This window comes from Heloderma suspectum, chromosome 5, assembly GCF_057233095.1.
Source record: "Heloderma suspectum isolate Gila_16-S chromosome 5, 16-S_ref, whole genome shotgun sequence".
NCBI lineage: Eukaryota > Metazoa > Chordata > Lepidosauria > Squamata > Helodermatidae > Heloderma > Heloderma suspectum.
The window spans coordinates 137476307-137503382 of record NC_139462.1 but is presented as its reverse complement, the minus strand read 5'-3'; the positions used below and the strand labels follow the sequence as shown (position 1 = coordinate 137503382).

General features: G+C 42.3%; 1 protein-coding gene across 2 annotated transcripts in view; it reads left to right on the top strand.

Annotated features, from left to right (window-relative positions):
* EPB41L4B (erythrocyte membrane protein band 4.1 like 4B) overlaps window positions 1-27076 on the top strand; it is a 143210-nt gene that overhangs the window by 53490 nt on the left and 62644 nt on the right. The window contains exons 6-16 of one of the 2 annotated variants that reach the window (XM_084857550.1): window positions 3321-3373; window positions 4271-4391; window positions 4632-4719; window positions 4914-5002; window positions 7650-7719; window positions 7894-8063; window positions 8550-8659; window positions 9620-9650; window positions 12352-12385; window positions 14345-14412; window positions 24872-25059. In XM_084857550.1, the coding sequence (XP_084713676.1) occupies window positions 3321-3373; window positions 4271-4391; window positions 4632-4719; window positions 4914-5002; window positions 7650-7719; window positions 7894-8063; window positions 8550-8659; window positions 9620-9650; window positions 12352-12385; window positions 14345-14412; window positions 24872-25059 (1022 nt within the window). Of the gene's footprint in view, window positions 1-3320; window positions 3374-4270; window positions 4392-4631; window positions 4720-4913; window positions 5003-7649; window positions 7720-7893; window positions 8064-8549; window positions 8660-9619; window positions 9651-12351; window positions 12386-14344; window positions 14413-15927; window positions 18329-24871; window positions 25060-27076 lie in introns of those variants that run through there. The other variant, XM_084857551.1, reaches the window with a different exon arrangement.

Below are 27076 nucleotides of genomic sequence, written 5' to 3'. Positions count from 1 at the left end.
CTTCACTGCTTTGCATACCGGAGGAGGAGAGAGATTGATTTTTAATAACTGTAAATACATATAGTATTTGTTATGTAATAATAAATAACCGTAATATGTTTTTAATTCACCTTTCCATTAAAAAAGCCCTCAACACTGCTTACAAAACCTCACTTCATATAATACAAAATATAAACAATAATTTAAAATACATTTAAAAAGCAACAGAACAAAATATGAAACCAGTAGTACAAACACAGAAAAAGCGCAAACATGGCCAATAAATCTTAATTGTTAGCAAACCCACAGGCAAACAGGATAGATTTATTTTGGCATGGAAAGTGTATTGGTAGTACCAGGCAAATTTGGTAGCCTCCCACCTGTTCTTTGAAGGTGGTGGCTACTGGAGAAATGCCCAAATGAAGATCTCAATTGACAGGCAGGTTTATAGGGGAGAAAACCGTTATACATTGTAAGAGAAACTTGTCCCTCAAGTTATCTCTACTATAGTCAACATTAATAACATACTTAACCCAGTTCACAATATGCCCACCTTGATTCCATTTTATGTGCCCCAAAATGGATTTTTGAAGCTGAAATGATGATGCCTTAATAGAAGCTAAGGAACCTTTCATTACTTTTTACCTATATCTCATAAAATAGGGCAATTTTGCAGAGCAGTCCTGTGCATGTTCACTTGGACCAGAGTCCAACAGTGTTCAGTGGGGCTTACTCTGTTATAAGTATGCTTAGGACTGCAGCCTTAATCAACAAAAAAGTTTTCTCCATTGAGTCCCCAAGATTCACTAGGTTCTGAAAGGGAAACTTTTAATTAGAAAATGGTTAAACTTGGCATGTAAAACCCTTTGACCAGTTTTCCTCTTCCTCGTGAAAATAAATGAATTAACATGTAATATTTACTACTAATAAATATTTTACTTGTAGATTTTAATGGACATAAAAAGCTCTTACTGTTAGCTTGGTATCATAGGTCTGGCAATGGCTATACTATTATGAATATAATTACGGGGGTGTGGGGATCCCAGTAATTGAAGGGTAAAGTCAGTTTGCCCTGTTTTTCCCCCTATTCATAGATAAGGCTAAACAGGGGCACCAAAGGGGCATACTAATCAGGGATCCACAAGTGGGTTTGACAGGTTGCCAGTGGTGATCATATCTTTTAGTCTAGCAAGCACAAAATGGGAGAATGGCGAAAGCTCGTCATTGCAGTTGCGCTGCACTTTGGAGACATTGTGGCCTATGTCTCACAGTGGTGGAAAACCTGTGTCTGGACTGCACCACTTCATACTGCGAGTAGGTGCTCATATGCCTGAATGATCCTCCTTACAAAACCATCCCTGCACATGGAAAACTAGCATGACAGGGAGAAATCTAGGCTAGAATCCATCTCTCTAACATGTTGGGTTTCTACGTGCAGGGGATGGTATTACCCAGACATAGATTTACTACCTCAGCGAGAACTAGGGCTCACAAAAACAGTGAGAGGAGCAGAGTGTCATCATGCGGCGGCAACCATAGCCAGGGTCAGCCAAAAATTGCATGGACCCCTGACATTAGTACCGCTGATGCATTTGGTTTGGGCTATGTAATGAACATAAGCATGCTTTGCTTCCCAGAAACTGTCACTGAGTCCAGTCCCCAGGCACTTATGTTCTTATAAGAGGATTGGTCAGGTCATGGAGGGTAAGGCTATCAGTGGCTATTAGTCATGATGGCTACACAGTGCCTCCAGGGCCAGAGTCGGCATGCCTCTGATGACAGTTGCTGAGGATCAGCTGCAGAGATGGCCAGTGACCTCAGGCCCTGCTTGTGGGCTTCCCAGAGGCACCTGGTTTGCCGCAGTGAGAAGCAGGATGCTAGATGGACTTTTGGTCTGAATCAGCAGGGCTCTCTTTATGTTTACTGCTCTTGAGCAATCTCATGTCAGTGTTTCTTGAAATGTAGCCCTGTGCAAACCTCATGGAAATAAAGACTGTGCAACAGACTGTGTGACTCTGGGAATTCCGTTCTGTTTAAGCCCAACAAGATTCTGCAGCATTTCTATTCTGGTAAACAGCAGCAGAGTGTAGTAGATTCCCCCTGCCCCAATTCTGGAAGTATTTTACACATGGGGGGGGTGTCTGTCATTTGCGCAAATTAGAATTTGCGCAAATTTGTGGGGGATCTTGAAATTCGTGCAAATAGTGTCATTTTTTAAAAAAATTATTGGCGATCTTGTGCAAGTGCACATGATTTCAAGTGCGCCTGTCCACTATATACCCACACAGAGGCATATTCCCCTCTTGTAAATAGCCTTGTCAGTTTCATACTCTCCATAACTACTTGGTTTAGCCCAGCAAACCATATTCTGTACTTGTCAAAGAACTTATCAATTTCATCCTCCACTTCGGTACTTCCTGAAGGAGGGGCCAGGGAATTGACAAGTTCTTTGACAAGTACAGAATATGGACAGGTGCACTTCTGCAAGGTCGCCAATAAAAAAAAGTTACAATGCCATTTGTGCAAATTTCAAGATCCCCCCCTCAATTGCACAAATTGCCACCATTTAAAAAAAAAATCAGAATCTGCATTTTGGCTCGACTTGCTACAGATCGAGTCAATGCCAGCAGGAGGAAATGGAATGAAATCCTCAGGGCCAAACCAGAATAATTTCACCATCCAGTGGAATTCTCATGCATTCCTAGCAGCAGTAGAGCTTGGGTGGATTATATCCACTATGCATGGATATTCAGCTTGTTTTATGTATGTATGCATGTACTTCTTTTAAAGCATTTTTATCCTGCTCTTCATCTGAAAAGGCTCCCAGAGAGGCTTACATACACTCAGTAAAGAAAGACAGTCTTGCCCACAGGCTTATAATATAAATGCAATGACACAGAAGGAAAAAGGGATGTGGAGGGAAGAAGAAAAAAGCAAACCCTGGGACCAATTCTTAATGTTAAATAGTAGTTCTCATAATGACTAGCTGGAATGAAAACAGTTCTTGGACAGGAAGAGCCAGCTGGTCTCTCAGCAGGCCCAATGGATGGGCTCTGCTTTCCACCTCTCCCTCTGCTCCAACTTGATGCAATTAGTCTAAATACAGCATAGGATAGAATTAGTCTAAATACAATGAATAAGATTTTTTGATGGTTTTTCAAAATGATTTCAATTGTGTTTTGAGTGATTTGTTGGCTTTTTTGAATGCCATCTCTGAGAGTTCCTCTGAAATATTTCATAAAAGCTTAAGATATAAAGTTCATTTAATGAAGGAGAGCAACGCTTCTTCTTTGGGAGAGACTGTTGTTATTGACTGAAGTATTATGTATCTTTCTTTAAAGATTGAAATGCCCTTATGAAACTGCTGTGGAACTTGCAGCGTTGTGCCTCCAAGGTACGTCTGTTGCCAACTTGGTCTGTTCAAAACGTTGGCTGCTCTTTCACATTGGCTGGGTTTCAGAGCTTTTGAGATCGTTGGAATTGCTGCAAACAGAGTAAACAGACCTATTGCCTGTATACACAGTATGTTTCTCACATGACCCTGTGCATAGGGATGGAATGGTGTAAGCAAGCACACTCCTTCTTGCTTCTAAGAACTGACCTTAAGAGAAAAGCATAACAGGCTCTATGGTTCTTGACTTTTTTTTAGAGTGGGCAGTTTACTTCTTTCTCTGTCATGGCCCATGCCCATCACAGAGGCTGATCAAAACCCTTCTGAAGCCCTTTCATTCAGCCACACTTACAGATTGACTGCTTATAGGGGACTAATGGAACCAATACATGAAAGTGAATAACAAAGTCATAATTTTTTCTGAATTATGCTGGGCTTCAGTCCAGTCCCAAATTATTATCAATGTTTCTATGAAATACTCGTTTCACAAAGATAGTAAATGGGGTTGGTTCTAATACTCATATTTGTTGTATTGATGACGGTTTGTCTCACCTTCCTCGTTTTGTATTATCTGGAATTTGAACATCGGTTACTTTTTCCTTTTTCCTTTGGAGACTAATTGTTTTATCCAGACTTTTTGTTAGAAAAATAATTTGAATAATAAAATTGGGTTGCAAATCTGAATCAGAAATATGTCCACCGAGATCTGTGTATCTATATCCTAATTTTCTCCTTTGATTAATGTTGTTTTACTCTGAGTTTGTCTAAGTTAAAAAGTCTTAAATGTAGAAGGTATTTTCTAGAAACATCTTACCTGGGATGCTTTCAGGGAAAAGTTAATGATGATAGTTTTAATCTAATTTGGAGTGATGTCTTATTTTGAATTTCCAATTTTGGTAGCTGAGCTTGGCGAGTGTGAACTTCCTGAACACACTCCAGAACTCGTGTCAGAATTCAGATTTACTCCTAACCAAACCGAAGCAATGGAATTTGAAATTTTTCAGAAGTGGAAAGAGTTCAGGTACAGTAGCCATATGGGATTATGGTTTGGGGTCCTTTGTTTTGTTTTTGTTTTTTTCTTGTTTTGGGAGGTTGGGGGGGCAATTTAGCATGTGATTAGATTTTTTTTTAAAGAGACCACAAGAAGACATGAACTTAAGTCTCTGTATTCACACCTGCAAAATTGAGTCCCTAAGGACAATTAGAAGGAAGAAGAAAATATTCAAAATTAAACTGATTTTTTTCCCTTTCATTTTCATAGGGGGAAGAGCCCTGCCCAGGCAGAAATGTGCTACTTGAACAAAGCAAAATGGTTAGAAATGTATGGGGTTGATATGCACATAGTTAAGGTAAGATATTCTCTGCAATTTATTTCTGCAGAGAATGGGAAAGGTGATCACAGTGTGTGGGCATTTCTTCTCTAAATTCATCACACTTGAAAAAAACACACCTGTCAACTCCTTTCATCACTTATTTCATTTTCCCAATTAAGTATTGTTGCTAAAACTTGGCATTTAATACAATATCATCTGTTTGCTTGTAGGGAAGAGATGGTTGTGACTATGCTCTTGGATTGACGCCAACAGGTATCTTGATCTTTGAGGGATCAAACAAAATAGGTTTATTTTTTTGGTGAGTCATGTCTACTTATGCTTACTCTTACTCATATCTGGGGGTTGTGGTGGACAACTCAATGAAAATGTCAGCCTTGTGTGTGGCTGCTGTAAAAAAGGCAGACAACATGTTAGGCATAATTAGGAAGGGAATTGAGAATAAAACTGCCAATATATAAATCTATGGTGTGACCAGATTTGGAATACTGTGTACAGTCCTGGTCACCACACCTAAAAAAAAGATATTGTAGAACTGGAAAAAGTGCAGAAAAGGGTAACTAAAATGATCAAGGGGCTGGAGCAACTCCCCCTATGGGGGAAGGTTACAACTGGGATTGTTTAGCTTGGAAAAAAGGAGGGTGAGGGGAGACATGATAGAGGTGTACAAAATTATGCATGGTGTGGAGAACGTGGATAGGCAGACATTTTTCTCCTTCTCTCATAATACTAGAACCCTGGGTCATCCTATGAAGCTGATTGGTGGGAGATTCAGGACAGATAAAAGGAAGGACTTCACATAGCACATAGCTTAGCTATGGAATTTCCTACCACAAGATGTAGTGATAGCCACCAATTTGGATGGCTTTAAAAGGGGATTTGACAAATTCATGGAAAATAAGGCTATCAATGGTTACTAGTTCTGATGGCTATGTGCTACTTCCAGTACCAGGGGCAGTAGGCCTGTGTACACCAGCTGCTGGGGAACATGAGTGGGAGGGTGTTGATGCACTTGTGTGTCCTCCTTAGGGATGAACGGACGTTGCTTGCCGAACCACCACTGCTTCCCGGCCCTGCTCACCGTGCTGCGTGAGCTGATGAACAGCCCAGCAAGTGCCCAGTGGCCACCTGGCCCCTTATTTTGTGTAAAAGTGGCAGCTCGGGTTTTTCTGTAAAAGTAATGATGTGCAAACGGCAGCCATAAAGGGGCCATTTGCTCAACATTACAGGCATAAATGGACCATTTACACCTGTAATGTTGCGTAAACAGCCCCTTTACAGCCGCCATTTGCACAACATTACTTTTAGAGAAAACCGTGAGCCACCATTTTTTTGCAAAGTGGGGGTCCAGCAAGGGGACGAGTGGCTGCTGGGCGCTTGTGGACCATGTGGCGAATGGTCTGGTAAGCGTGTGGCAGCTTGGCAAGTGTGTGTGTGGGGGGTCCATCAGACCCCACCCCCCTCTCAGACTCCCGCAACATCCCTAGTCCTGCTGGTGGGTTTCCCATGGGCAGCTGGTTGGCAACTGTGTGAACGAAATGCTGGACTAGAGGAACCCTTGGTCTGATCCAGCAGGGCTCTTCTTATGTTCTTATTAATATGCTCTGGCTATTTGTAGGTAATAATGCTCCTTGGCATTGCTAGAGCACTTTTCTGTGTTTAAAGTACTTACTACCCATTATTTATTTTTAACATTATTACCCTGGCTTTGCTTCAACTTGAAAAAACACCCAAAGTGGTGTGCATAATGGATGAGATAAAAACAAAAGCATTAAAAAGATGTGGGATGGAAGATTTAAAAAAAAATTAAATGAGAAATTAAATGTTTACCCATGGGAAGTTGGAGTGAGGGGGGCAGAGGCCGGATGACACATAGGAAGCATCAGAAAGGCATTTCCGCCCGCTCCGGTCCACCCCCAGGAACGCCCCGTTTTCACTGCTCCATGCTTTCCTTATGAGCGCGGAGTGTGGGTCTGATCTGCTCTGCCTATGAGGGGGTGGAGGTCGGTTCTCAGGGAACCGACCTTGGAGCGTGGCCTCCAAGGTCAGCTCCCGGGAACCGACCTACCCTATGGCCATCTAGCCGCTGACTAGCAGCCATAGGATTGCGCCCTTAACTACTACATTTTGTACCAGCTGAAATTTCCAAACACTTTTCAAAGACTGCCCTGTGTAGAGCATGTTAGAGTAATCCAGTCTAGCTGTAACTAAGGCATGTATGATCAGATATTCTCTGCAATTGTTACAGCAGCCAGCATTATTATCCTCCCTATATTATAGGTATTAGGGGGTGGGAGGGATGTAGTCTAAGAATGAGAGTCTGGCTTGCCTACAGTGACAAAGTGAGCCAGTCGCACAATCACCACAGCCCACCGTGGCTTATTTAAGCCACAGTGGGTTGCGGTGCATGCTGGTGGCCATTTTGAATATTCAAAACCTGGCAAGGGGTTGCCATGGTTTGTCATGTTGTCCGTACCTGAACAGCAGGGGTTGTCTGAGCATTAAACCACCCTCAAATAACCCTACAATAAACTTTGGACCCCTGCTGTCCAACAAATCATGGCAATGCCCACTGGGGGTTGAATGTTCAAAATGGCCACCGGCATGCGCTGCCACCCACTGTGGCTTAAATAAGCCATGGTTGGTTGGCTGTGACAATTGTGCGAACCCTGTCAGTGAATTCATAGCTGAGGTGAGATATAAGCCAGGCTCTTCCTCATTCATAGCTCAGTGTTTTAGCCATGTTACAACAAAAAAGAATGTATTAGTTAACTATTCCTCAATACTGGGGGTCTTGCGATAAATTGGGGAAATAGCAAAAAAGATATCTAAAGCAATGAAGAAATATACAATTAAAATGGTTAGGTAGTGTGTTCTAAATGCTTAGGCAATGTATTTTAGCTCTCTTGTGAATTAACATTGTTGTTACTTGTTTCCTATGTAATCAGGCCTAAAATCACTAAAATGGACTTCAAAAAGAGCAAACTGACCCTTGTGGTGGTAGAAGACGATGAACAGGTAACCTTTTCATATTGCATTGTGCCTGGTCTAGCAACGTCCAGAGTCCCATGACTTCAGCAGATCTTGACGATGGGCTTCAGCACATTGCTGGTTCGAGCTCTCCTTCTGTGACACTGATTCAAATGTGATTGCATATGGCAAACTTACGGGGCTTCTGTTTTTGTCTCGTAGGGTAGAGAGCAAGAGCACACGTTTGTTTTCAGATTAGACAATGCTAAAACATGCAAGCACCTCTGGAAATGCGCAGTGGAACATCATGCCTTCTTCCGGTTGCGCACACCTGCAAACAGTAAATCTAGCCGATCAGATTTTATCAGGCTGGGATCTCGTTTCCGATTCAGGTACTTAATTGTGCATGCAGCCTTGCAAAGGGGTTAACAAGGTAGGGGCAGAGCAGGGGAGTGTACCCAACTCTTCCAGCTTCTGAAAGCTTTCCAGTCTGGTTATTTCAAAGCTATTCTTTCTTTCTCCAGAAGTTACCAGGATAAATATAAAGCTGTTATAAGTATAAATATAAGCTATTCACATAGGAGAATAAAATGTATTGACATTAATCACATATGCCATATACCACCTACCACCATCCACCTTCCTTCCATGAATGAGTATGTATATGAGTGTGTGTGTGGGGGGGTGAGAGATGTGAATGCGAGGAGGTGTAGCTTTTGCATTTGGAAGTGTGGCATGCAATTAATTTAGACTGTAAACCTGCACGCACTTGCCTAATCCTGTATCCACTCACCCGCTGAATTTACCGAGACTTCTGATTAGACATGTGTAGGATTCCACTGTAAGTCTATAATCTTAGTGACTTTTCTGTTGTTAAGTGGTCGAACAGAGTACCAGGCGACACATGGATCCAGGTTACGCAGAACCAGTACGTTTGAAAGGCGACCCAGCAAGCGGTATCCATCCCGAAGGCATTCAACTTTCAAAGGTTGGAATTCACAGCCATCCACTTCTATGCCATTTTCATTAAGCAAATTGCTTAACTGAATTAGAACTCATTTTCTCCTCACATAACATAATGTAAATGGCTTCATTTCATCACAACTTTCATTTCAGTTCTGATGGAGTAGGGGTGGAGATGAAGTACTAAAAACATATTTCTCCTCCCATTTCATAGTGTCCTTGGGTTATTGAAAATCCATCACAACCATGTCCCTTTTGTTTTGCCTCCATCATTTTGCTTTGATTGAGTTTTTTTTCTTTTTCTGTTCCATTTGTTCTCAGAAGCACTTGAAAAGCAGAGCCTTCCTTTGTACATTGTTCACCAATTTGGAAACAGGACAGAGACCCTAAAGAAATGGACTATTCATTGTGAAGAAACATCACCCCTTGAGACAGACTAATCAGATAATATTGGAGAAGATGATAAAAATTCAGATCTAAGAATGGCTGTGCTCCAATTCCTGATAGCCCAATCCAAATTCTCCCATTTGAGATTTTTAATGGTTTGGAGCATATGTACATGAGTATATTTCCAGCTTGCTATACTAGCTATTTTTCAGAATTCGTTAGGCGCTCTCACAAGTTGTCTCTTAAAGGTGGACCCTAAGCATTAGCTTTTCACTGTTTTCTTGCAAGGTTTTATTTGATCCCTTTTTCAGTACTAGATGTGGGGCCCATATTAAGTTCCCTTTGTGTGCCCAGATTAGGAAGTCAGGAGAGATCGATTGTGGATGTGAGATGAGTAGGAGTTGAGTGGATGGAGGAGAGACCAAGTATGTCTGTCCATGAAAACTGAAGGCAGAAGGTCCCATTCATTCCCCCACCCTTCTGGACCCTTACTTGCTGCACATTATGCATTGCTGAAATGTTGACCTGTATATAAAAGTGTGTGTTGTTTTTTCAAGGTAGTGATATTTAACCTTGCTTTTTTGTTTCTTCTTTTAAGCAAGCAACGCTCTCAAAGCATCCCAGCTTTGGTAAGTGTTAGCCAGCGTTCATATTCATTTTTTGGTGTGGCATCATGCTACCCATGTCTTGAGACCTGGGGAAAGTTGCCTGTAATGAGAGTACTGTATTAGAAGCCTGTAGTGCAGGATCATGGCCCAAATGTGCCACTTTGCTCTCAGTCATCGTGGGCACTTTGTGGGTCAGAGGAAATAAGATGTCAAAATAGGTACAGAAAGACATTCCAGGGCTGGCGATGATCCTGATCTCTTAATTGAGGGGTCCCCAACTGTTTGTGGACACATTTGGAATGTTCAAAAAAACGCTGGGGGTGCTCACCCTAGTTGCTCATCTTTGCCCTGCCCACATCCAACGTGCACACTGAGAAAGTGTGTGCATGTGAGCGAATACACGCACTGCACTGCTTGGTCCACAGATTCTGGGTAATAAAGGTAAAAGGTAAAGGTGTCCCCAACCAGTCGTGTCCGACTCTAGGGTGTGGTGCCCATCTCCATTTCTCAGCCGAAGAGCCAGCGCTGTCCGAAGATGCTTCCGTGGTCATGTGGCCGGCATGACTGAACACAGAGGTGCACGGAATGCTGTTACCCTTCCTGCCGAAGCGGTACCTATTTATCTACTTGCAATTTCTTGCTTTCGAACTGCTAGGTTGGCAGGAGCTGGGACTGAAGACGGGAGCTCACTCCGTCACGCAGCACTCGGGTCTCAAACTGCTGTCCTGCCGACCTTCCGGTCTGCAATTCAGCGTCTTAACCACAAAGCCACCGCGGTAATAGTTGGATCCAAAAGAATTAAAATGGAGCCTCTTTAAATTTGCATTTTTACCCAAAATGTCACCCCCAAACCACCATCAAATAACAAACTACATTTGTCTCTGTGGACTAAACTGTAAAAAACTATCATAGATACGATGCTTGCTGACGCTGCCATGGCAGATGGATCCAACGCACCGATCCTCATGAATTTTATAGGAGATGCCAACAAAATCACAATTATAGGAGATGCCAACAAAATCACAATTATAGGAGATGCCAACAAAATCACTATCCTCCTGAGGCAGTGCCTCCTTTAAAATCCCCAAAATGCATTGCCCAGTGTACCACTGCAGCACTGCCACCTGTTCAGGTGAGGACAGTGGGGTGGGGTGGGAGAGACAAGACCCTTTGGGGCACTGCATTGAGGACACTTTCTTTAATTCATGGTGTAGATGTGATGTTCCCAGTTTCTTGATTCATGGTTATGGAGCAGGCTGCAGAATTGTTTACTCTGTCAATGTGTGAATCCCCCTTCCCCAGCCACTGATGGAGACTTTAACCATGGTCAGTTTAAACCAGGGTTCAATTTGGAATTGGCTAAAAAAAATCTTGGTTTAAGAGCAAATCAGGTTTTGCCCTAACCATGGGTAAAGTCAGTGGTGTTGCAGTTCTTCATTATTGATCATTAAGTCAGGAGGAGTGACAAAATTTATGTTTGAGAGGGAAGATACTGAAAACTATTAGTGGAAACATGTACAAGCTTTTGAGTAAAGCAGAATCTTAAATAGTTACATTTACAGATTGGCAGAATTCTGTGTCACTTCAGTGGCTGTCTTCTGCTAGATGTAGGCCCAGGAAAACATGTGGGCTTGCCTGTTTTGTTTAGGGGCGGGGGGGCAGTCCACTTTCTCTTTATAATTAAAAGTGACAATCAGCTGTGTCTTATTAAAGTCTTTGTTGCTATTCTGTCAAATGTTGTTTCCTACCAAAAACTTGACAGTCTTGTTTCTTCCAGCTTTCTCAATATTTAGCCTTGTCATGTGAATTCAGATAGATTTTTGTACAAAGCTGCCTAGTGTTTTGGGCCCATAAAGGCAAGCTAATAGTTTTTGTCATACCTCACTGCACAAAATCGGGGCTGATGCTGTTTACATGAGTATTTTCCTGTTTAACTTGCTTTTCTACATTCCAGGTGTTAAGGAAATATCCAAAATACCATTCTATTACACAGGGAAAAAAGGAATTAAATGTGTGGTTTATGGGCCCAGGCTACTATTTTTACTAATGAATAATTTATTCCAAGCAGTACAGGACATTTTTTTTCAAGGAGAACACATCAAACTAGCAAGCTATAAGTAGTTGTATTACAAGAGGTGCATTTGTATATCTGTTTGCAAAGTCAAAGCCGATTTGCAGTAATCTTTCTGACTGCTTCCTATGGTCATGAAGTGACAAATGAGGTATCAAATTAAAGCATTGAATATCAGAAACGTAGCAGTTTGGTCAGTTTATAGTAAAAGAATGCGAAAGAATCTGACAAAAGGGAGAACCTGAGATTAACTGAGGCTGAAAACTGTTGTTGCACAAAGTCTAGGGACAGATGGCCATATGTGCTGTTGGCAGGGAGAGAATGAGTATTGTGAATACTGTGAATGGGGGAGTGTGTGAGAGATGGAGGGAGGGTAATGGATGCAGAGTGAGCTACAAAAACACCACCTCAAGTTGTAGCATCGTGAGCTGCCATCCCCATGCTTGAGCTTGACAGCTTGTTCAAACATCATTCAAATGTCCTTGCTGAAATATCGGAGGCAAACGGAGGGGAAACACGAGCTTTCACCAGAAGATGTTGCCTGCTGGCAACATTTTCCTTGCCTAGTTTGGTTTGCTGATGGTGGAGACATGCTTGTATGATAGCTATGCAAAAACAACAACAAAACACCTTTATCTTTTTTTGTTTTAGTGCTAAGAATAATGCAGAAATCCATAATTATCAGGTAAGAGGAATACTGATTTGTTTTTATTACCTTACTGATAGGCACCTGCTTGTCCACCTTCTCGCTGCCATTTGTGTTCTTGAATATTGTGTGTGCGCACGCGCTTGTTACATACCTTTCACCTTAGTGTGCCAGTTAGGTGGACTTTTAATCAAGGCCATATTTGAGAGATTACTGGCCTTCAAAGGATTATTTTTTTAATTGGAGACCCGGGGAGCTCCTCTGAAAGACTGCAAGAAAGTTCTTTTTCATTAGGTTATGAATATAATCCAGCAAAGCTGGTTCACACAGTGTGTTTAATGTACATCTAATATGTTTCAAAGAGCATACTTGAAAATGTGGAAGCGTGAATAAGAAGTGGGATCAAATTTGTGCTTGCAAATCAGTGTATCGTAAACATACTGTCGTTAGGGAGACAGTTCAGTGGCAAGATCGGATTTACCCTGGGTAATGTGTGAAACCTCTTAGACTCATCAAAATCACTTGGGGGACACTCTCAATCCTTCGAGATTGCCATCCCCAACATGTACAGTTGTCTGATCCCATATATACGTGTCTGTATACAAGCGTACCCAAGTACTGCCGTGGTCTTTCCCTACTGTTTTACACACAACATTATTGAAAGAAGCATAGTAGATGGGTGACCAGTTCTATAATGCACTATACAGCTGGTCCTCCCCACTACAGAAGTTAGTGGTGATCCCCTTGCCTCCCCTAGGATATCACAGCCATTTAGAATTACCCAGGAAAGAAATGATCCTTCTAGGACTCTGCTAGTGATTTTGCCCACCTGCTGCCATTTCTGGGCCCAATTCAAAGTGCTGGCATTAACCTACAAAGCCCTAAACAGCTTTGGGCTAGGTTACCTGAAGGATCGTCTCCTTCCATATATACCTGCCCAGACCCTAAGATCCTCCTCAGAGGCCCTTCTTTGCCCCCACCCCCTGGCAAATGAAGTGAGGCTGGTGACTACTAAGGAGATGGCCTTTTCAGTGGTGGCATCCCAGTTGTGGAATTCCCTCCCCAGAAAGGCTCGCTTGGCCACCTATGTTGTAGTCTTTTTGGTGCTGGGTGAAGACCTTTTTATTTTCTCAGGCTTTTTAGTCCTTCAATTTTAAAAACTGTGTTAATGCGTTTTTAGATCTCTGTACTGCTACTGGCTTTTATCTTGGTTCCTACTTTGCTTTTCTTCTGTTTTATACGTATGGTTTTTACAGTATGTTTTGCTATGTTATTGTACTGTATGGTTTTAAGTTCTGTTTTGTGAACTGTCCATAGAGCTTCAGTTAATGGGCAGTATAACAATGTAATAAATTGAAAATAAGTTTGCTAGCCCCCAAAACATGTATTTTTACAAGAGTAATGTATCTTTAGGGCAAGCCATTAGTCTTGCTTCCCTCTGAGACTGGGTCTGTACATGCAGCTGATGAGTGTATATATGGACTCCTGCAGCAATAGAGTGGACCATACCATTTCAGGCGGCAAGTGGTGGAATTGCTTTCTCCATGATTCTCCATGTGGCTAATCCTCACTGCAAACAGAAAACTAGCACAGAAGGATAAAAGGTTCTTGCTCAGGCCTCTTCCCTACTATGCTTGTTTCTTTATTGTCAGGAGCTTAGGGATGTTTCTTATGAAGAGGAATGTTCAAAATAATGGTCCCCTACAGTCTGAAGTATAGCAGTCCACATCTCAGGACTCTACCACTTCATCCCCACCCAGCGCACATCTCGATACAGCCTAACGTTTTCAAAGGGCTAAGCGTGAAAAGAAACCTCATAATTAAAGTAAACTTCTGAATTTGTTTTTGCTCAGAACCGGCATTAATAGCAGGCTTATAAGCAACTTTTCCCTGTCCTGAGAATAAAACAAGGTTCTTTCTTCCTCTTCCATAGACAATTCAGCCTGTGCAGCGCAATTGCACGTATTTATGTAACCTAGGCTCGCATTTTATTTCCAGCCCCCGCATCATCCAAATATGCTTCCCGGCCAATCACACTGGCACCCCCACCCTCCTGTGACTGTAAGGTAAGTGGTTGACCTGTCTTGACATTGAATCAGTTTGTGCAGCGTAGAAAAGCATATTGTGATCATTGGTTGGTGAATAGACAGCAGTGTTTGCATTTATACATATGTGACTGTGTGCACGTGCACAACATGTGGGTAATCTGTGTAACATAGAGGATAAGCATGTGCGCCGTGTGCCAGGAAGTCCTGGGTTCAGCCACAATTTTGCTATGTGACAATACACAAACTGCTATTATCTGTTTCAGCAACCCCACTCAAGTCCCATTCATTATGATAGGTCTAAGTGGGACTACCATTGGATCCAACCCAATGTATGGGAAGCAGTTTGCATACTCAAAAAGCAGTGCTTGAATAAAAACTATGTCTGGTCTGTATCTGGGGGCAAAAAGGGAAATGAGAAAAGGCTCTTGGTGATTGGATTGTTGCACAGTTCCATTCAGTTCAATGGGCCATGTGCAAGAGATATTTTCCTGGTGGATTGTACCTAGAGGCTATTGCATTATAAATATCTAATAATAAACAGCAATCAGTAGGTTTTATTAAATTTATTCTGGAAAGACTTTGGGTGCAACAACAAATTGCGGGTGATATGGGAATGGTGCATAAAACAGTGCCCCTGCCCCCCCCCCAGCTCTTTCCATGTAACTTAGTCATTATCATGGTTGTGAATTTCCTCACTTCCTACTCCACATCGTAGGATGATAAGCCTGGAGAAGTGCATAATGTGATGGCATAATGCTAGTATGGGTTGCTACACATTATAGGGCAGGGGTACCATATTTTGCAGCATCTCCACATTGCCCATAATGTGCACTGCCACTCTGTGTAATGTAGTTGAAGCCTCTTTTGCAGTCCGCTGAGTCTTGAGTGCATCTATTTCAGCACATTTTCAAGAAAACCAAAGCTTATTACATGGGCCATTTCACGCATTATTTTTTTAGGTTATTATTTTCTAAGATACACCTAAAAACTTGTTCCCCTGCATAAGGTGTGAAATGGCTCTCAGTGACGACAGCTTCTTAGGCTGTTCCATATAACATTTTTCTCCATTAAGATAATCTCTGTGTAGAGAGAATCGTGCTGTTCACGTCAGTTTCCCAACTGGTATATGTGGGGCAAAATAGACATGATGTACTTCACAAGTGACTGTGTATGTTGTTGCATGGAGATTATCTCCATGTTGGAGAAGCATCATGGAACACAGTCCTCTGGGAAGTTCTTCTGCACAAACCCCAATGAATGGGAGTCACACAAGACATCAGCGGCCTCTTATGTGGCTCCCATTCATTGCAGCGCGGCTTCAACAGGTAAACTTCCTGAAGGCTTGTGCCCTATGTGTGATTTCAGTTCTTAGTTCCCCACCTAGATTTGTTCCCTACTCATATTTTCCATTCATATAGTCTTCCGTAATTATCTCATTTTCCATGTACATGTGTGATAAGCTGATTTATTTTTTCATTCATAACTGTTTTTACTTTTTGCTTCTCATTCACTACCACTGTGTGTATGGTTCAGGCCACCCTATCATGATGGCACACACTATTGGAAACCATCCCCAAGTGGAGAGGACAGCAGTTTACGGTTTATCCAGGAACAGAATCAGAAGAACATAGGTGGGACCCAGAGCCTGTTCTATCAGGATAAGCTCATGACAACCCTTTGAGAAATCACCACCTTTTAACTTCATGCACCATCTCAAATCCTCATTGCATTCCATAAAATGTTCTGTGTACATTGCAAAACAAGTTGTAAAAATGGTGTCCTAACCCATAATATGTTGACATTCTTGCAAGTTGTATTTCCTGTACTTTGGAAAGAGCTAAGAAATATGGTACATTCCGCTGCCCCAAATTCTGGAATGTTGCAGGTAGTTTGTTTTTTACATTCTAGTCTTATGTAGCAATCTAATTTTTATTTTTTGCCATTTGCACATTATGCTTAATTCATTTATTCTGTGGTTTCATTTATGAATCAAATCCAGCAATAATCACTTTGTGTTTAATTTATTTTTTGCTTTGAGAGATACTGCAATCAGGAGTCAGGATAATTGTAGTTATCAAACATGAATTAATGGCCAGTGATAAAGGGATCCAGGTAACTAATCAAATGCTTCAAGTAAAACAAAAATCTGTTTTATCCCCAAGGACAGGTTCTTGTGCCATGTTAACAAGTACGAGGAAACCACTAGAGTTTTAATACTTTTTTATGTAGTGCATCTGACCATACGGATTTTATCAATTTCTATCAGTGATGTAATACTTGCTGCTATTATGTAATATAATATCCATGTGATGTCAGAAACAGTGCCTTAATAGCAGGCAGTGCTGCCTTTCATTACATTGTTAACTTGGTCTTAGATAATAGAGATGCAGCAGAAAGAATACCTTAACCCGCTGAAGCTTTTCATGCAAAACCTTGTTCAGATGCTGCTTCTCCCCCAATCCCATATTTATTTGGACCAGGTTGGGCCAGGTCTCAGTCCCACATGTTCCCTTCTAGTCATTGCTCCTTTGTGCAGTCATTACCTTCTGCACTGGGAGTCGGGTAGGGACAGAGAGGAAGAGCATGAGTTCCCAAGTCCCAGTACTGATCTCATCAGAGGTCTGAGTGGGCCCTACAGCGTTGATTCTAAAAAACAGTTTAGACTAGGGGCAGGCAACTTGGTGCCCTCCAGGTGTTTTGGACTACAGCTTGCATAAGCCTCAGCCAGTGTGGCCAGTGATCACAGATTATGGGAGTTTTAGTCTAAAACATCTGGAGAGCACCAGGTTGCCTATCCTTAGTTTAGACTAATATATTTTGAAGAAAGATATGCATAAATAAGTTCAGCTTCTACAAAGCTGAATTCTGTACACTCACTCAGGTTCCTTAAACATGTAAACCTGAAATTGTGATAGGGTTGTTTCTGCTGAATGTGGAAATAAGAGTGCCAACTTTAGTTCACATGTTGATTTGGCCTTAAAGCTGTGATTTTGAAAAAGAGTGATTGGACTAAGGAATATTTATATTTTGGGGATATCTTAAAGTGTTAGTGTTTTTAATGCAATTTTACTGAATCTAATTTTATAAATAGGGGTAAGCCTACATCTTTCAGAGCAAAGATATGATAGTTTAATTTTTTTATTTAAAGTATGTTTACAGATGCTATTCCAACATTTGTTTTGATCTTTGTACATGTGAAGTACAAACAATAAATATGAATATTTTCCGTCGTCTTTGGCATTTTATATATTCAGCACCCTTTTGTTCTACCAGCCTTGGAAAACAACACATAAATCCACAGTGTATTTGTTAAACTTTTAAAACACACACACACACACACACACACAAAATTCCTAGTTCTCATGGCTACTACATACATACACCATGTTGTTTGAAGGTATGAGAGCAAATATGCCCACCAGAAAGGAAATACAGGCCCAGACGTCTAAAAATGTTCTCACAATTGGAGTGTCCATATCAAGACATTTGAAGTGCTGTCTCATAGTTAAGCAACGATCTTCCATGAAAATGGCGTGCAAAAGGTAAATGTGCAAATTTGCAGCAGTCCAGCCAGTGAGTGCCTGTCACCGTTGGGTTAGATGTACCCCCAAGGATCCGTATTTCCAGCATTTGTCCATGGTGGCTGTGCCTAAAGCCTGAAAGCAAGTAGGGGTCCAATACACCCTAAGCAACCATTTTTGCTATATGAGGTCTATTGCCAAAGTCTTTAGCAACACAAACCATACATGCAAACTTACCCTTTTAAAAAAGGATTCTTATATCCATGTTTAAAAGTATCGTAATTATCTATAACACGTCAAATGTGTGTATGTGCAAATAATTATAAACTTTAGTAACACTGAGCATTAGCTTGTATACTGTACCATTCATAAAATTGTCAGTTCCAAAATAAAGCATGCATGCAATACCCTCCATATTCTGAAAACAATTGAAAACTTAGTAGTAAAAGTGAATTATCCAGTGTCTGCTTTGAAAATTTGGGGGGAAATCATGTATTCAAAAATCTATAATGCACAGAGAAAACTCCTAGAGAAAGTCTGTAACGGGATAAAAATATCAACCCATTTGGCTACCCATTAGCAAGTTTGATGGGGGCAAAGTGTTCTAAAGCTGCTACTCTTTAAGTACCATTCAGAACTACTACTCCAGTTTTTTCCTTAGTGGTTGAATGGTCCTCAGGAGTAGAAAGTAGTTGGCTTGAATATTTGTTAGAAACCTGGGGTGGAAATGCTTTAATCCATAAAACAAATAACTGCTTTAGTATGGTTCCAGCCCCAGATCTCTGGTTCCTCTCCTTAGTGGAATGTGAATACAGCTGCAAATTGGTAAGACTACCCAGTTCAAATCTTTGGATGACTTCTCTCGGAGGCATCACATAGAAGTTAAAAGGCAGGGTAGACAGAATGGAAGCTTGCATGGGGTGAAGCTGCAGTGAACTAGCACCACCTTCTGAAACCTATCAGACAGGAACAGAACCACAGTAAATACAATGTAAAAACACTGTAAATACATGGTGGTTCAGAAGAATACAAGAGCTGATGGTATCAAATGCCACTGAAAGATTTAGGAGGACCAATAGAGGGGGACATTCTCTGTGGCTTTCCTGGGCAAGGTCATCCACCAGCACAACCAAGGCAGTTTCTTTCCCCAAAGTAGGTCTCAAGTCTGACTGCAGCAGGTTTAGATAATTAATGCGTCTCAACTGCTCATTCCTATTTCATTATAGTACCGTTTAGACATTAAACCAATGGTGTGGTAGAAGCTTTCCGCGTCCCACAGTGCTGCTGTAACATTTATAAAGGCCCATCACCATGGAGGCAGGCCTGGCTCAGTCATGTAGGTTTTCATCGCCTGATTTTTGCTTGTGATTTCAGCTGATCCACATTAACGGGGAATTGAGTGACTGGTGGAATAGTAAGAAGAGAGCTCTATTCAGGGCTCTGTTACTGCTACTCACACTAGAAAGACAAGGGATCGCCCTTTATTTATGCGGGAGACTGAGATAGTGGGAACCTCCTGTTCAACCCTGGTTCAATTCCAAACGCAGCCCCTATTCTGTTCATTCTTTTTATTTGTTTTAAACTGCAAGCCATCACCAAGTGGATCTCACAGTGAAATATAAATATCTCGGAAATAATATACAGGTATGAGCCTGAGTAACTAAAACTATGTATTACACAGGGAACCAAACCCAAATAAACCCATATGTCACTAAGCATGCCAAAAACATGAGCAATTGCTATAAATAATTCAAAATCGCCAGGTTTTCACCAGAACAAACAACTGCAATCTGTTGAACGTATGTGATTCTCCTTCCAGTATCTGAAATCTCATGGTGAGTACTCAGGAGACTAGACAGGAATCTGGTTCTATGTGCCTTGATATAAAGAGCAATACAACATAATGTGTTTAATCTTCAGTGCTCCCATGATGACAGACATACAAATGCTGATGGGTGGTTGGGGGAAAGGGAGTGGGACCATTTGGGGAACCCCAGGAGGGCTGCATTTGGTCCCTGGTACTACGGTTATGCAGCCCTGCAGTATCCAATTGGAAGACCTTTCCATGTATTCTATTCTTTGACTTTTATATCACAGACTTGACTTGGTTCAGGGCCTCCACTGATAGGCCATACATCGAAATCATGCTTCACTGTTCCCCGCCCCCCATTCGTGATAGGCTACGTAAAGACTTACGTAGCCTATCACTTCTGGGTTAAAAAAAAAAACTCGTACACAAATGGTGGCAGCTACGGCCGCCGCCATTTGCATTCCTTATTTTTGGCCGTCTTAGTCTACGTAAATATTAACGTAGACTAAGACGGCGAAAATAAAGGGGAACGCAAATAGCGTCCGCTACGCTATTTGCGTTCCCCTTTCTTGTCTTCGTCTTAGTCTACGTAAATATTTACGTAGACTAAGACGGCCAAAAATAAGGAATGCAAATGGTGGTGGCCGTAGCTGCCGCCATTTGCATACACGTTTTTGGGTTTTTTTTAACCCAGACATGATAGGCTATGTAAGTCTTTACGTAGCCTATCACGGCTGAATTCAGGGGCGCAAACGGCGGTGGCTATGGCCGCCGCCATTTGTGTCCCCGCTAGCCAGCAGCCGGCTGTCCGGCTGCTGGCGGAGCCAGACGGTGGCTCTGCAGAATCCCTGCAGAGCGGAGCTGGCCGGGCAGGATTCTGGGGGGAGGGACAGAGTGCCTCCCCCCCTCCAGCGGAACCCGGCGGAGCCAGGTAAGCAGGGTCTCATACATCCCTACGAAGCGGTACCTATTTTTCTACTTGCAATTTCTTGCTTTCGAACTGCTAGGTTGGCAGAAGCTGGGACTGAAGATGGGAGCTCACTCCATCATGCAGCGCTCGGGTCTCGTACTGCTGTCCTGCCGACCTTCCAGTCTGCAGTTCAGCGTCTTAACCACTAAGCCACCGCGCCCCCAGAAGGGGATTACACTTAACCAATGTCAGAAAAATAGGTGCAGGGTTTATATTTTGATTTTCTTTTAAAGGGAACTGCCAATAACATTTTAATTCCTTGAAGAATTGGATAAAACATTTCAGGATTCATTGCCCCGTCAAAGGACATCATGTCTGCCAAATTTCAGAATGCTAGCCACAAGCGTTTTTGTGCAAGGGTGGCCTTAACATTTTGAGGTCTCCAAAAGAGGACATACTTATCTCCCTATGTTCCTTGTGGACCATTGTTCTGAAAATTACCACCTAGAGTTGTCCCTAAGTTAGAAACCGGCAAAGTTTCGGAAGGATAGGTGCAGCAGTTCACGTGGAAGGGGAGTTCTCCAATTTGGGGGAGGGAGTGATTTGCTTTCCCTTCCATTCACCCCTTCCCCAATATTTTTTGGATAAATTTCTGTGAAAATGCACAGGTCATTAGAGGTGTCCCCCAGGCAAGAAACCTGCAAAGTTTCTGAAGGATATACATGCATGCAAATTTAGAATGACTAGAATTTATTTACATTTCACCAATGTTAGCAGCAGGGGAACATGGGTGGGAAGGTGCTATTGCACTCATGTCCTGCTTGTGGGTTTCCTATGGGCATCTGGTTGGCCACTGTGCGAACAGAATGCTGGACTAGATGGACCTTGGTCTGATGCAGCACAGCTCTTATGTTCTTAAATATAGAGTGCCTTTGAGCATGTGCAGAATGTTTTTCTTTCACCACTGAGCACTTATTCTCCCCTTACCAATTCTATTCCCTTCCATGCAACCATCCCTCCTCATCCTACCATCCTCCAGCAACTCTTCATCAAAACAGTTGTCGTGTTTCGTGCAACTTTCCTCTACCTCCTCCTTGTTATGCACAAGCTGTCATTGTATCTTCCTCCCCATGACTTCATTTGTGCCAAGACTTCACCAGGATCCAGCCAATGAGTCTGTTTTCAAAACTAGGGCTAAGTTATGGAGAAGCGCTGAGCATGTACCAAGTGCCTTTCCCTCACCACTGAAGCTAGAGTTCATGCCAAAACCACAACAACACCCAAACCCACAAATGACAAAACATGCATAGGACTGAGCTGAAAGGGTAGTCAATTCATTAGACGGAATTGGGTAGGCACTGTATTAAGCCTGCAGTACCATGCCCACAGCTCAGGACTTATTTCTGAGTAAACATGCAGAACATCAGGGTGCAATCCTCCCTGCAAAGTAACTTGTGCTGGAATCCTATGCACACTTTCCTGAGGGTAAGCCTCATTAAACATAATGGGACTTCTCAGTAGGCATACATAGGATTGCATAAATTAGCAATATTTCTCTCCCCTCCACTTAAAAAACAAAGCAAAATCTCATATTTTTAAAATTAAAGCTTTCTATTCATAAGAACATAGGAAGCTGCCTTATACTGTGTCAGACCCTGGGTCCATCTAGCCCAGTACTGTTGACACTGACTGGCAGCAGCGGCTCTCCAGGGTTTCAGGCCAGATTTTTTCCTAGCCCTACCTGGAGATGCTGGGGATTGAGCCTGGGACCTTCTGCACGCCAAGCATGTGCTCTGCCACTGAGCTACAGCCCTTCCTGTTGCTGGATAATGGCAACTGACAAACAAAACAGCCCCAGGTTTGTTTCTCTGAGACCATGTGAACCCACTCTTCTCAAAGACTTGAGTGAGGAGAAGGAGAAAAACCAGCCCTCTTGTCTGTTTGTATAAAGTCAAATACAGTTCAGAACTTCTCTTGCCCCCCAAAGGGAATTCTCTTTAAGAATTCCCCAAGATATGCTCTGGGTGGAATAAAGAAGAGAAAGAAAGAAAGAAAGAAAGAAAGAAAGAGAGAGAGAGAGAGAGAGAGAGAGAGAGAAAGAAAGAAAGAAAAAGAAAGAAAGAAAGAAAGAAAGAAAGAGAAAGAAAGAGAACGAACAGGGAGGGGAGAGGAGGGGAGAAGAAAAGAAGAATGGTGATTGGAAATGTGCACGGGGGTGGGGGGTAGAGAGAATTCCCTAAGCCAAGTGGCTCCTTTCAGAAAGGCAGTACTTCAGAGGAATTTAGGAGGCTGTGGAGGGTTTGTAAGGATTGTATGTACTTAAATGAACTTTATGAGGTGAGGTGGCTGAGGGCTTTTTCTAGCTTTTTTAAAACTGTAGAACCTATTTAAAAGCCCCAGCAGTTTCTCAATCATGACGCCACATAGGCCTAACCCTCCCTTTGGGGTTATTTGAGTCCTAAAGGTATTTAGGAGAAATTAAAGTGGAGGGGGAGAAAGACGTTTGTTGAGGCTGATTGGATTCTTTGCTGTACTGAAGCTATTAAACTTCTGCAGAAGCCAAAGGTTCCAGTTTGGGGCAGTAAAATCAGATCCGGTGTGAAATACCAGTATTTCACGTGGAGCTCTTTCTTCCCTTCCTTCTCCGTCTTCAAAATGTCATTGCGGGCAAGCTCCCAACAGTGGGCATGTAAGAGCAGAAAAGAAAAGTAAGGGGAGAGAGGTTTTTTGCACCTCAAAAAAACCCTACACCAGAGATTAGGGATAGTGACCTCCTAATGGTCGCCTTAAAGACCTTCTGATTAGGATCTCTAATCCCCTGGCTGACTTGACAGTGTTTACTTTTTGTTTTAGACTTTGAGAAAAGGAAACTTTATGCACGGCTAACGCAAAAGCCACGGGACCTGTCTGAAATTTGGTTCAGTCATCTCTAAAGGAGCTGCCAGATCTCCAAATTCCACACACATATGTGGAAGCACAAAAAAAGTGTAGCTCTTTGCTTTGACACATTTTCTTGAAAAAAGCAAATTTTACCTGTGACTAGCACAAAAGACACTGGACCTAACTGCCCAAAATTTGGCATATTCAATCAGCTCCACGGGGGCTACTAAGCCTCCAAATTCTATGTATTTATCATACAAACTAAAAACGTTATGGCCGTTTGTGTTTTCCAGTGCAAGTCAATGGGAAAATGTAAAAAAAAATGGCAATAAGGACGGCTCAAAAGTTCTGGGGCACAGCTCAAAAGATCCGGGGCCTGTGCCCAGGTGTGCCCTTTTCTAATGATGCCCCTGGTCTGGACTATCCAGTTTCAGACTGCAGGTAGAATGCTCTATAGGGAAAATATCCAGCCAAAGGAAAAAAGTACTATGTTGGGGAGAAGGTTAAGCTAGAAACCTTATCTTTGATATGCTAGTTTTCTGTGTGCCGGGATTTATTTTTTCTTCAGTGAAGGAGTATTCAGTCACTTGAACTCTCATCTGCCATCTGAAAAGGTACAGCCCAGACACAGGTTTATCATCTCAGTGAGGGCAAGGCCTGGAACTGTGGTGTTTCCAAGCTCTAGAATGCACTCGCTTTGGAATTACAACTCATCCCCACTATCTCCGTGTTCAGGAAGGGAGTTAAGACATCTTTGTAACTTTTAAAATTGTTAGGGTTTTAAAAGTTGTTTTTAAGGCACAATCCTATGCATGTTTAGACAGAAGAAAGACCACAACTCCCAGCATGCCCCAGCCAGCGTGGCTAGCTGGGGCATGCTGGGAGTTGTAGGCTTTTTTTTCCTGTCTAAATATGCATAGGATTGTGCCCTTAATGTTTTACTATGTTTTTATTTGATTATTGTTTTTGTATTCTGAACTGTTTATAAACCGCCTTGGTTGGTTTCAGAAATGTGGTACAGAAATACAATGAACAAACTCATAGAGGAAATGAATGAGATTTGGAGTCAGTTAGGAGGACATATCCATGTGGTGATCACTTCCATTTTTCGACAGAGGTTTATGGACACTCACATGATGATGTGATGCCATATTTAGCAACAATTTTATCTGTCCATGATGATTAGAGAGCCCAGTCTGGTGTGGATAGGATGATGGACTTGAAGAAAGTGCACAATATAAATGTGACAGGCCTATTCATTATAGATTACTAGATGGTTGTTAATGTTGTTCCATCTCAAATATAATTAATCACTTCTTTTAATACTATAATTTGGACCAAACCTGTGTCTCACAGTTACCCTTTGAACAATACTGAACTTCACGCATTTAACGCTGAAGAAAATGGTGGAACACAATTTGCTACGAAAATGTCTGGAAGACACCACCACCACCATCACCACCACCACCACCACCACTCCAGCTATGGAGCACTTGCTCCTCCTGACAGCAAGGACACTGTTGCTGTCATTCCAAGTCCAAATAGTAAGTGTGAAATTAATGCCATCTCAGTGTTATTCCTGAAGGTTTTTTTGAAAGCCATGAGACTGAACTGGAAGGTTGATTTTGCCGACAAGAGGATGCTTTTTGACAGGGGTGCTGAACCTCTTTCAACTTGAGGGCCAAATTATGTTTTGGAGAAGCTTTGGGGGCCGCATCCCAGTGGTGGGTGGGGCTAAAGGCCAAAGAGGGCAGCGCTAAGGGCAAAAGGGGCCGGGTCAAAATACCAAAAATACCAGCCTATTTTAGCTTAGGGGCTCAATCCTTATGTTTAGACAATAAAGGCCTACAACTTTCTGTCTAAACATGCATAGGATTGTGCCCTTAAGTTTTCTGCTAGTAATTAAGCCCCCAAAGAGGCATTTGGGCCTTTTAGAATGGGGGGAAAGTTCACAAAAGCCAGGAAACTACCAAATGATTGGTGGCTGGGGGATGAGGTGAGGCCAGGGCATGGCGGTGTGGCCATCTGGGCAACCCCAGAGAGTCAAACTGAGGTGCCAGACAGGCCGGATTTGGCCTCCAGGCTTGGGATTCTCCAGCCCTGCTTTCCAACAAGCAGCTAGAGTCAATAAACATGAAATGCTGTTACCTGCGTGCCGTTTGTTATGGAAACTGTTTTCCAAGAAATGGAGCTCTCTTTGTTTTATGAGAAGTTAATTTTGTTACAAACATATTGCTGTCCTGGCCTAGCAATTGAAGACACTTTCAGGTACAACACACCTTTATTGAGAAGGAGAAAACAATGCTGCAGCGGAAGGAGTTCACTCTCTGCGAAGGGAAATAAACTCCTTCCCGCATGCTAGACACTGCTAGCTTTTCATTGGGAAACTGGTTACACAGCCACCTGATCATGTGCAGAATGCTTGTTGACTCAAACGGAAGTCTAGTTTAACCACAAGTTCTTAAACCGTTGGCTGGCCTGTCGGGAGAATGGTGACATACAGGCAGTTCTCTATTTGGCTTGTTCACATATAGAAACTTTTCCTGGTTGGGCAAACTGCTTTTCAGAACTTTGTAGATTTTGCATATTTTGGAGAGAGGGAGGGTGGGTGGGGGTATGTACCCGTTCAAAAATTCCACAGTGGAGCTACTCAGGGCCAAACCTGTGCTTCGCCCTAATATGCCCCACTCTGGTCTACTACAGTTGGCCATAACATTGCCGATACTTTTTTATATGCACACTTCTGTACAGTGAATTTGTCTGCATTGCAAGGATATTTGTGTAGGGACACATGAGCTGGTTTGCATTTTGAAGTGCTCACTCACGGCTTACACAGGATTTTCCTTAAAAAAAGAAAGAAAAGAGCTTCCACTCTAGGAAAACTTTGAAAATGGGGTTCCAGTAAAATGTGTGTACTCATGCACTACCTTGCCCTCCCCCATCAGGATCTAGTAGTAGTAGTAGTAGTAGTAGTAGTAGTAAAAACCTCCTTTACATTTGAAGAGCATTTGTAATTTACTCACTGGTTTGCCTCAATAATTTTCAGTGCATAGCTTCATCTTCATGGAACCGGAAGTAGGTTTTTGAAATGAAGAACTGGTGGCACTGATTGATGTAACTGACTGCATCAGTCATAGGGGTGGGCTTGTAGGTAGAAGGCCCCATTCATACTTACCGGCCCAAGATCCTGGTTTTTACAGGGCCCTATTATAAGAACATTCATCCTGCCACACTAGCTTGTCATAATGATCAACATAACCCAGTACTTCATCTATAGGAGGAATCAGTGCCACACATTTCAGGCCAGCGGATGGCATAACATTGCATCCTGAGCATCATACTGTGGGGAAAAACTATGACAAGATTGATGTTGCTCTGTGCCAAAAGCCTTTGCTAGCCCAGTGGAATTGGTTTAACCCTGATATAAATCTGTTATCTAGATATGCCCAGGGAAAGTGAGAGCCTTAAACTTACAGGCTCGCCTCACTCTTCCACTCCTTGCTACCATTATCTAGGCCTTAGACAATGCAAGGGGGCCTGTTGGGCCACCAGAAATGTCTC